Consider the following 10,814-nt stretch of genomic DNA (forward strand, 5'->3'; position numbering starts at 1 on the left):
GAGCAGGGGTGTATCACCTGACTCATGGCCTCTGATGGGCAGACACAGCAGGGCAGGACCAGGGGAACAGAACGGGTTCTGCAGGCTGGCAGTACCCCATCATCCTTTATGCTGCACACAACATCCTGCTTCTCCAGCCGCTGCCTTCTTTCCCGATCCCTGCCTGTCTCCATAGCAGTAAAGGAGAGAAAACCACAGAAGCCAAGTATTGGTGAGAGAAGCTTTCTACTTTTAAAAATCAGACCTGGCTTTGTTATTTTCAACAGGACTGAAAGCATTTTCTCTAAAGCAAAATGGATAATCTCACTCTAAAGAACCCTCCATTCCTGCTTTGCCTGTCTTCAGAGACCACAGCTACAGGCACAGGGAGATGCTCCCAGGGCAGGGAGAGAGCTGTACACTTATATGTGGGAGCTGAGTGCTGGCAGGGGCTGGGTTGAGGTGAGGTCGAGAAGATAACACCCCAAGATGCCTTGGTTGCAGACAACAGCTGGGCTCCCGTCACTCTGCCCTGCAGAGCATCCGGCAGGCTTTAGAATGCCACACAAATCTCTTGAGCCTTACTCCAGCCCCTGCTCACCCTGGGATCTCGGCAGTCACCTCCCCTCTGGGTCCTGTTTGTTTCAGTGGTAAAACAGCGTTCTCCTTCCTGGTGCTCTCAAGGGAGTTTGCCGGTGGAATGTCTTTCCAAAGCTGCAGGAGCACACGAGTAGCTCTTGGACTGCTGGTCTTAGCTGGTGAATGTCAGACAGTTGTACTAACCTCACGCTTGACTCATTCCTAAATGGTGTACCCTTAACTCATTTTAAATTAACGTTAGTTTTGCTACACTGTTTTCATTTTCAAAGCTACCTTAATGATTTTCAGAATAAGGCAGGGTATGCAGAAAAGAATATAAAATGAGTCTAACGACAACAACAACAAAAATCATGCTTGCTTGGTCTGTCATTGAGTTGTGTTACAAGAGAACTCAGAATCACAAATAGAGCAGATAGACTCACAAATAGAAGGCAGCATTGAGCTTGCCAGATTTCACCTCCAAATTTCACAGATGAGGACATGGAGGCCGGGGAGGGGAGGGATTTGCAGAGCAGACACTGGGACCAGGGTGACCTCATCCTTGCTCTGGTGCTGTCACACTTGGTTCCTGTGCCGTGGAGGAGCTGGTCCTGGCCACTCATGCTCTAGCTCAACTCTCCCTTGCAGCCAGTTGCCTCTGTGAGCTGAGAACTAGAACCAGGGGCACTTTCCTGCAAGTTGGCTCCACAGTAGTGCCTCTGTGGACTTAGCCCTTACCCCCTCGGGGCCCTGGGTGGGCTGGTTGAGCCTACACCTCCTTCTTCCTCCTAGAGCTCTTGACTCCCTTGGCTCGGTAAAAGGAGGCCAGTCATTGCAGGTGCTCGGGGCAGGGACGGGCAGGAACTCCTTGCACTGCTTCCAAGTCTGCCTGGATGGTCAGAGACCCAAATTTGATACTGGGCGCTATGGTGGTATCTTCCTAAGACCCAGAGTGAAAGCAGCAGTTGCAAAGGCAGAAACCACACCATAATCCCTTGCTAGTATGTGAGAGGGGACTGGGGACCACAGCCCGGCAGCAGCATTTTCCTCTTGCCTTGTAAACTGCAGATTGCCCCGGCGGAAGGCCCAGATGTCAGCGAAAGAATGGTCATCATCACCGGCCCACCTGAAGCCCAGTTCAAGGTCAGTGCCAGGGGCCACCTTAGCCCTGCAGTAGCTAAGGGCCTTTAGCAGGTGGCGGCCATCTCAGAGGCATGTTCAAGACTTCTTTGCGAGGCCCAGCCTCGATTTTTCTTCCTGCTGCTGCTCACTAGTCTCAGACTCATGCTGTCTCGCCTGCCTCCAGGTTGTTCCCTGGAGCTCTGCTTCCTGGAGCACTCCTTCCCTTCTCTCTCATGGAAATGTAGATTGTCAGTGCCTAGTTAAAATGACACTCCTCTGGGCTATCTCTGACCCCTTAGCCACAGTTTTGAGGATAAGTGTCTCAGACTCCTTTAGTATTTTATACCCTTCAAGCTGTGGGGGCATAACCATGGGGTATAAGGGGAAAGAGCAGTAGCTTGTTGGGAGTTTGGTCGGATGCATTTTGTTTTTGCCCTTTTTTCTCCCCTGGGAAAATTATAAGTTGAGTTTTCTAAAAGAAACATATTTATATAGTCCTTATCATTAAAAATACTGAAAATTTGAGAAAACATTAACACATGTGAAAACATTTAAGAAAAATAGCCCTTCAGCTCATGAGTGGATAAACAAAATGTGATCTATGCACTCAGTAAGAAATTAGTCAGCCATGAAAAGGAGCAAAATTCTGATGTATGCTACAGCATGGATAAACCTAGAAAACCCTGCATGAAGTGAAAGAAGACAGACACAAAAGGCCGCATATTATGAGAGTCCCTTTATACGAAATGTCCAGCAAAGGTAAATCCAGAGATAGAAAGTAGGGGCTGGGGAAGGGATGAATGGGGACTGCCTGTTAGGTATGGAGTTTTGCTCCGGGGGACTGGGATGGAGATGTCCTGAATAGTGGTACTGGCTGCTTAATGTAGTGAATACACAGAAAACTCCTGGACTGTATACTTCAAAATGATGAATTTTAGGCTGTAAGAATTATATCTCAATTGTTAAAGTTTTTTTGTTTTTTTTGTCTTAAAAAACTCCAGCTTCCCTGGCTGGAGTTAAGACATCAGAAAGCATCCCCAGTCACCACCGACCTCGCCTCCATCCTTTTGTAACCCGGGTCTAAACATACCATGATGGGAGGAAGTTAAGAGTCCCCTGGACAGGTTCATTCAGCCAGGCGTTCTTAGGTGCTGTGGATAAGGGAACTAAGACCTAGTTCTGCCCCATCACCACCACCCCCGGCCCCACACACAAGCTTCCAAGAGGCAGCGGTCAGGTACGTTCCTTGAGTGTGGCAGGAACAGCCAGGTCTCTGAAGGAGGGAAGCAGAGTACACAGCTCCCCCGTGGTGGCCCCAGTGAATTCGGGGCTGGGGGTGTGCAGGCCTGGGCTCCCCGGTCGGTTCTGGCAGCAGCACGGCGAAGCGGTCACGCCTTGCTCTCTCAGGCCCAGGGGCGGATCTTTGGGAAACTGAAGGAAGAAAACTTCTTTAACCCCAAAGAAGAGGTGAAGCTGGAAGCGCACATCAGAGTGCCCTCTTCTACAGCTGGCCGGGTGATCGGCAAGGGCGGCAAAACCGTAAGTTTGCTCTGAGCTGGCTTCATCTCCTGGGCCCATTCCCTGCCCCAGCCTGACCCGATTTCCTTGAGACCCCCACTGGCTCCGAAGGACATTCTTCCAGAGCCGAGGGCCCCGAATCCGTGGTACTGGGCCAGGCCACCAAAAACACCAGGGTTCTGTGCCTAGAAATAGGACATCTCAGCTACATGCTGGGAAGTGAAGGTCCTCCCTGAAGAGGAGGAGGCTGCCTCCTGGCCCCTTTAAACCCACACAGAACAGCAGGAAAACACTAGGGAATAGAGCTCCACCCAGTGTATACCTATGTCATCTTCTCTAAATTCACGTTCAGAGGCCTGCAGGGTCTGGTGTCCTACACTCTCCCCTCACTTTTCAAACTTTACATCCTGCAGATTCTGTCTTCTGGCTCTTTCCCAAACCTGCCCACCTGTTACAAGGGAGCTAGGTTAGCAACCGCGTGGTGGGTAAAAAAAGGAAATACTTTGAAACAAAAAACAAAAAGCAATGAAGGTTTTCAACATGAAGGTGGCAGCAACACAAAGTAATTTGAAAAGTGTCAGAGGATCAATTCTGAAGCCTGTAGGAATGAGCAGATAGTTCTGTCAGACACAGAAGTGATCTAGAACGTGACTTACATGGTGGGCATATGACCCCGAGAGCCCATGCACACTAGCAAGGTGACAGTGTTGAGTGGCAGGAATTTGAGGGATCTCTAGAGTTGTATGTGTGTGCACGTGCACACGCCTGCTATTTTCTTTACACAGAAATTCTTACTAAGGACTCAAAGTCAAGTTCTACATACAGTGAGTCACCTTTGTACAAAAGAAGAAAGTTGAATGGTTTGCGGATTACTCCCCACATCCAGGAATGTGACCAGTATCAGAGGGCACACACCAGCTCTAGGCCGCTTGGGATGCCCTAGGCAAGAGAGAGCAAATGGCCCATGGGGGATTAGACTCCTGAGCCCTTTGATCTCCTATTAGGTCGTTTTAGAACCTGTCAGTGAATTCTGTTCATCAAGCCAACACTGCCCCCCAGAGACTGTGAGCTGTCCACCGGGCCTTGCAGACCCCACCTGTGTGTTCAGCACCCTGCCAGGGCCTGGGGTGAACCCCGGGCAGTGTTGGCTTGTTGAGGCTGGTGAGGAGGAGCACCGGAATGCAGGAGGTGGGCTGCAGGTGAGGGAGAGCAGCACGGGCTGGCCACTTCCCGCAGGTGACCGGCACGGAACTGGAGTGGCAGGGAGAAAAGGTAACAATCCAGCGGCTGAAGCAGCATAAGTAGGACTCGGAGGCAGGGATGAAAATGAAGAGCAGGCATCAGAGCAAGGTCTGATTAGAAAGGAAAGTTTACTTTGGTGATTTTCCTTCCTTGGTGCTGGGAGAGCCTGGGTCACTGCGAGCATGTGCAGGAACCATACCGCGGAGACTCCAGAATAAGAATTCAGCCCCAAAAGGAGCTCCAGGCAGTTGGAGGCTGGACCCTCCCTGGGCCTCCCATTGATCCCATGTGATCAGGGACTGGGAAGCCCCCAGACCTGTTCTAGACTGAAGGAAAGGAGAATAGCCTCTAGCTGCATTGCCCTCCAGCATGCCCCTCTCCCACTGCCTCCTGACCCCGCTTTTCTCCCTTCACAGGTGAACGAACTGCAGAACTTAACCAGTGCAGAAGTCATCGTGCCTCGTGACCAAACGCCGGATGAAAATGAGGAAGTGATCGTCAGAATTATCGGGCACTTCTTTGCTAGCCAGGTACCTGTGCTGTGACGGTCTGGTCTCTCGTGCCAGTCTCTTCAGTTCTGAGCTCCTGGTGGCCTGTTGGGTTGGCCGTGCCCTGCACACACACCCCACGACAGATGGAACCTCTACCTGGCTCTACAGGGCAGGGGAAATTGTTCCACACCTTCTCAGCCCTGCTCTCCCCCAGGCATGCTAGGGGAGCTTGAGGAAGAGGCTAGCACTTTGAAGTCAAGCCAAGCACATCTCAAGCCCCCTGAAATGCTAAAGCATAAGGTCTCCCCTTCCTCTGCCGTCTCCTCAGGCCTCAGTCACCACGTTCCCCTGGTGGGAACTACATACCAGGCAAGGACCCTGCCTCAGGGTGCCCCAGTCAGGCTTTGAGTGCCAGAATTCTACTGTTAAGAGTTAAACATGCTCATTGCTGGAGACCTTCATTTCTCTGCTGTCCTTCTCCATCTCACCATGACATGCCCCGTCAGAGCACAGGGCCACTTCTGTTTCATTCAGAAGGACCAGTGACTCAGCATCATGTACTCCTGGTTATTTTTGACGCCTTTATATACATACATTTATATACATACGTATTATATACATAACATACATTTATTTATTGAGAGAGAGAGAGAATCCATGTGTGTGTGGGGGAGGGGCAGAGAGAGGGAATCCCAAGCAAACTCCACACCATTGGCGCAGAGCCCAGCAAAGGGCTTGAACTCATGAACCAAGAGATCATGACCTGAGCTGAAAGTAAGAGTCGGATGCTTAATTGACTGAGCCACCCAGGCGCCCCTCTTTTTGATGCTTTTTGTTGTTTGGGTATGGGGATAGAGCAGTCCCAGTCCTTGCCCTAAACCAGTGAGGGCGGTCAAAGCTTACACTAAAGCCTCGTCTGAGCGTTCCACTTGCTCTCCCAAAGCCATGCCAGGGGACCTGTGTGGGCAAGGCACTTGCACACAGCTGCTCTCCCGTGCCCCTTCCTCCAGCCAGAGCCCCGGCCACACCTCCCTCTTCTGCCATTGTGTCCCAGCTCCTCAGGTGCCCTGGGAATGTGTGTTAACTGCCAGGTTCTCACAGGTGTGCAGCCTCAGGGTTCTCCCTGCACTGGAGTACTAGGGTGGGGTCAGGGGTCAGGTTTGGGCTCACGTGTTTTCTCTAGTGCAGGATAGAGTGTCTGGGCCAGTTTCTCACTTCTTCCTCGTCCCATTTCTTGTCCATCTTTCCCAGCATCACACTCGTGTTCTTCCGAGTGACTCCAGAAAGGTGGGGGTGGGGGGGAGGGAAGGGTTAAAGCTGCCATGTGTATAGTGGGAGGGGGATTGCTGTCTGACCTCCATGAGGCCCCCTCCTCACTGGTTCCCTGGCTCTGCTTGGCTTATCTGTCCATCAGCCACTTGGAAGCTTCTGGGCTCCCATCTCCTTATTCCACACCCAGTTGCCTTGAAGTAGGGGTGGAGGGAACCCTGCCACTTTAGGCAGAAAAAGCCCCCGGAGTGAGGGCCTCAGCGGGTAGACAACAGTTTTCTGAGCTTCCCACTTCCTTTCCCCAAGTCCCAACCCCACCCTCCCACCCCCCGACCCCCACTGCTTGTCCTCAGAACCGGGTTCCTTTTTCTCCCCTGTCCCCTCCTCTCCCTTGCTGCAGACTGCACAGCGCAAGATCAGGGAAATTGTACAACAGGTGAAGCAGCAGGAGCAGAAATATCCTCAGGGAGTCGCCTCACAGCGCAGCAAGTGAGGCTCCCACAGGCACCAGCAAAACAACGGATGAATGTAGCCCTTCCAACACCTGACAGAATGAGACCAAACACAGCCAGCCAGCTCGGGAGCAAACCAAAGACCATCCTGAGGAATGAGAAGTCTGCGGAGGCACCGGGGACTCTGCAGAGGCCCTGAGAATCCCAGGGGCCAGGAGGATGGTGGGAGGTCAGACCAGGTCCCTGCCCGGCCTCCTGCCTCCCCCAGGGCCTCTGCAGGCTTCCCAGCCATCCACTGCACCATCCACTCGGATCTCTCCTTACCTCCTACAACGCTATCCCTTTTAGTTGAACTAACATAGGTGAACGTGTTCAAAGCAAAGCAAAATTCACACCCTTTTCTTTTTGTGGAAATTGTCTCTGTACATGTGTGTACATATTAGAAGGGAAAAGATGTTAAGATATGTGGCCTGTGGGTTACACAGGGTGCCTGCAGCGTTAATATATTTTAGAAATAATATATCAAATAACTCAACTAACTCCAAGTTTTAATCAATTATTAATTTTTTTTTTCTTTTTAAAGAGAAAGCAGGCTTTTCTAGACTTTAAAGAATCAAGTCGTTCTTTGGGAGGTCTAATGGTTTAGTAAGGAGCTTCGAGACCACCCACACAAATTCACCCGAGGGGAATCTCGGAAGGACACTCACAGCAGTTCTGGACCACCTGTGTATGTCAACAGAAGGGATACCGTCTCTCTGAAGAGGAAACTCTGTCTCTCTTCATCCCTGTCTAGCTCACACACCCATTTCTCTTTGCTTCACAGGTTTTAAACTGGTTTTTTGCATACTGCTATATAATTCTCTGTCTCTCTCTGTTTATCTCTCCCCTACCTTCTCTCCCTCCCCTTCTTTTCCATCCCCATTCTTTTTAATTCCCTCATCCCTCTTTCTCAATTCCCAGTATCTACGCACCCCCCAGGCAAAGCAGTGCTCTGAGTATCACATCACACAAAAGGAACAAAAGCGAAACACACAAACCAGCCTCAACTTACACTTGGTTACTCAAAAGAACAAGAGTCAATGGTACTTGTCCTAGCATTTTGGAAGAAGAAAACAGGAACCCATCAAACCAACCAACCAAACAAAGAAAAATTCCACAAAGAAAGAATGTATTTTGTCTTTTTACATTTTGGTGTATAAGCCATCAATATTCAGCGAAATGATTTCTTTCTTTAAAAAAAAAAAAAAATGGAGGAAAATAGCAATTTACACGAGGTCGTTGGCCCAGGGCGTTAAATTTACAGATTTTTTTAAACGAGAAAAACACACAAAAAAAGCTACCTCAGGTGTTTTTTACCTCAGCACCTTGCTCTTGTGTTTCCCTTAGAGATTTTGTAAAACTGATAGTTGGAGCATTTTTTTATTTTTTTAATAAAAATGAGTTGGAAAAAAAATAAGATATCAACTGCCAGCCTGGAGAAGGTGACAGTCCAAGTGTGCAACAGCTGTTCTGAATTGTCTTCCGCTAGCCAAGAACCTATATGGCCTTCTTTTGGACAAACCTTGAAAATGTTTATTAAAAAACAAAAAAACAAAAAAAAAAAAAGATGACAAAGAAAAACAGAGAGAGAAAATATTGGAGATGTCCTGAATTTCAATAGGGTACGCGCCATTAGGGCTTTTTGCGCTAAAGGATGAACATGTACTGGTTTATGTGAACAAGCCATTTTACCACCAGACTGCAATGCCAGTTTCCTCTACTGCAAACAGTGTTCTGTGACAAAAACAAAAAACAAAAACAAACAAACAAAAAAAATGAAATATATCCAGCTAACAAGATCCTGGTGTCTTGGTCTCTTATTTTACTAAGCATTGCCTGTCCCGAAGTGTCAGCAGAATTCCAGCTCTGAAGGACTTAGGGGAATGGGCAGCCACACTGAGGAGGCAGGCTTCTCCAGGGCACTTTCTGGAAGAAGCTAAACTAAGTGGTGCTTAAAGTGTGGCCCTCAACTGGCAACATCAGTATCACCTGGGAACTTGCTGGAAATGTAGATTCTTGGGGTCCACCTTGAATCAGGAATTCGGAGGGGCCCCTCAGTCTGCTTCAGCAAGCCCTCTGGGTGATTCCTGTGTATGCTAGAGGTTGACAGCCATGGAACTGGAGGGACGGACTGGCTGCGTGTCAAGGTAGGTAAGGCCAGCCCCTAGCTTTAGGGAACTGTAAACCTGGCCAGCACGGAGTTGATTTTTATGTGGGGGAGTGCAAGAGCATAAAATGGCTGACAATTCAAGGGAAGAGGTAGTCATCCCTCCCCAGAAACCTAAATTGTAAGTACTCCAGGAGATCAGACAGGCAGGGCTAACGTTGGATTGGAGGGCGGGCGGTGCGCTGTACTGGACACATGAACGTGTTGTGAAAAGGTTGGAGGGAACATCCCTGCTCCGTTTATGAGCCTTCGTTCCTAGACCTGTGGCGTCTACTAGAAACGGATGCTAGCAGTCCAAGCAATCTTAGGAATTGCGGTGAAACTTGACTGCCAGTGGGGGTCAGTCAGGCTTTTGGGGGTGATTGTTCAGGGCACAGCAAGGACAGGTGGAGGGGAGCTGATGGGACTGCAGAATAGCCACGTCCCCCTTGCAACAAACTTCGAGGGCTCTCGAATCACTTAAAATTTGTTCCTCACTGATGTCCTGTCCCCATTCCTCACTGTCTCAGAATTCCAATTTCTGTGATGCTGTTTGTACTTTTAAAGTTTCTGGCACAACGATGCCAGCTGATCCTCTCCCTGCTATGGCTGGCACACATACAGGCAGGAACAGACTGTCCATTCCTGTGGCTCCACCATCCCTCCTCCTCCATTTCAGACTCCAGCCCATTGCCCTCTCAGAGGGAGAAATCAACCACAGGTTGACAGTGTGAGAGAAGCCACAGGGTTATTTCTGAAAGCTGTGCCCTGGGTTGAGGGGTCTTTCTTAGATGAACAGAGAAACAGCACATTTAAAGGGCTTTAAATATAGGCCCACGGGCCTGGTAACCATTCCATCAAGATGAGAAATCAGGGTGAGAGAAGACACAGGAACCTCCAAAATGCACTCTTAGCTCTACTTCTCTGGTTGCATTCCTTGGCCTTTAAAATTGCAGGTGGCACAATCTGAGTTTTAACTCTAGTTCCTAAACTGCCCGTTTGCACAATCGTCCCCGAACACGTGAGAGAAAGACAGGGAAAGAAGTCCTGAGGTGACACCTGCCCTGCCCCGGTACAAAGCACCTGGAAGTTGTCCTGGGGTTACAGAAATGAAGGGGAGGTCACATGGAGAGACAGAAGGCAGGAAGGAGACAGCTGGCCTGGTTCCTAAGCAAAAATGTTCTCCCCACAACCCATTTTCTGAGAACCCCAGTGCTGGATGAAATGCTGTCCCACCTTCCTGTAAATAACAGCTTTGCAGGTATGTACTGGACCCTAATGAAGTAAATGCTCGCCAAATGGGCGTGAGCTCAGACTGTTGCAAACTTTGTGTCCATTTCTTTGAATCCCAGACTTCCTGTCTTGACAAGACGTCCTGACATCCCAGAAAGTCCTAATTGCATGATTTTATGCAAAATAAAGGACAGTTGTTAAATGGAGACTTAGTCAATAACAGAGGGGTTTCTCCATTAGCCTGCACTCGAAAAGCACTCCCCCCACTCCATTGCCTTGAATTGAACCTCTTTAAAACCCATGACCCATAGTGGTTTTGAAGGTACTAGCATCTCCCTAGACTGGGTGAGTAGCCTTGAACATCCCTTCTGCCCTGGTTACATTTCCCTCTAGGCTTCTAGGTGTTCTTGTTTCCTCCCGCATGGAGCTCTGGAAAGGATGCCAGAGATTGGTTGCAAATTAGCAGAGGGGTCCGGCATGGAGGGGGAGCTTAAAAACAGGAAAAGAAGAACCCAAAGAAAAGTTTGGAGGGGTTTTGACAAAGAATCAAAGGAAGTGATTAGCCTAGGACAGAAGGAAGGCATCCTGACAAGACAAGAGGTGAGGAGGGGAGAAAACACGGACTTCTAAGGGAATAACCTGGCACCAAGTGAGGATGTGAGCGACTCAGTGACTCAGCAGACTAGTGGGATGAGGACGCGAAGAGTATAAAAAAGAATTGGGCCTCATCTTATTCCTACACCT

At 49.4% G+C, this 10,814-nt stretch overlaps 1 protein-coding gene across 7 annotated transcripts in view; it reads left to right on the forward strand.

The window, feature by feature from the left end:
* Positions 1-8,490, forward strand: part of IGF2BP2 (insulin like growth factor 2 mRNA binding protein 2) — a 156,407-nt gene extending 147,917 nt beyond the window's left edge. For 2 of the 7 annotated variants that reach the window (XM_043594670.1, XM_043594673.1), the window contains 4 exons: positions 1,627-1,701; positions 3,088-3,219; positions 4,857-4,970; positions 6,601-8,490. In XM_043594670.1, the coding sequence (XP_043450605.1) occupies positions 1,627-1,701; positions 3,088-3,219; positions 4,857-4,970; positions 6,601-6,693 (414 nt within the window). In that variant the 3' untranslated portion in view covers positions 6,694-8,490. The remainder of the gene's footprint in view (positions 1-1,626; positions 1,702-3,087; positions 3,220-4,856; positions 4,971-6,600) is intronic. The other 5 variants (XM_043594669.1, XM_043594671.1, XM_043594675.1 and 2 more) reach the window with 3 other exon arrangements.
* The last annotated feature ends 2,324 nt before the right edge of the window (positions 8,491-10,814 follow it).

This window comes from Prionailurus bengalensis, chromosome C2, assembly GCF_016509475.1.
Source record: "Prionailurus bengalensis isolate Pbe53 chromosome C2, Fcat_Pben_1.1_paternal_pri, whole genome shotgun sequence".
Taxonomy (NCBI): Eukaryota; Metazoa; Chordata; class Mammalia; order Carnivora; family Felidae; genus Prionailurus; species Prionailurus bengalensis.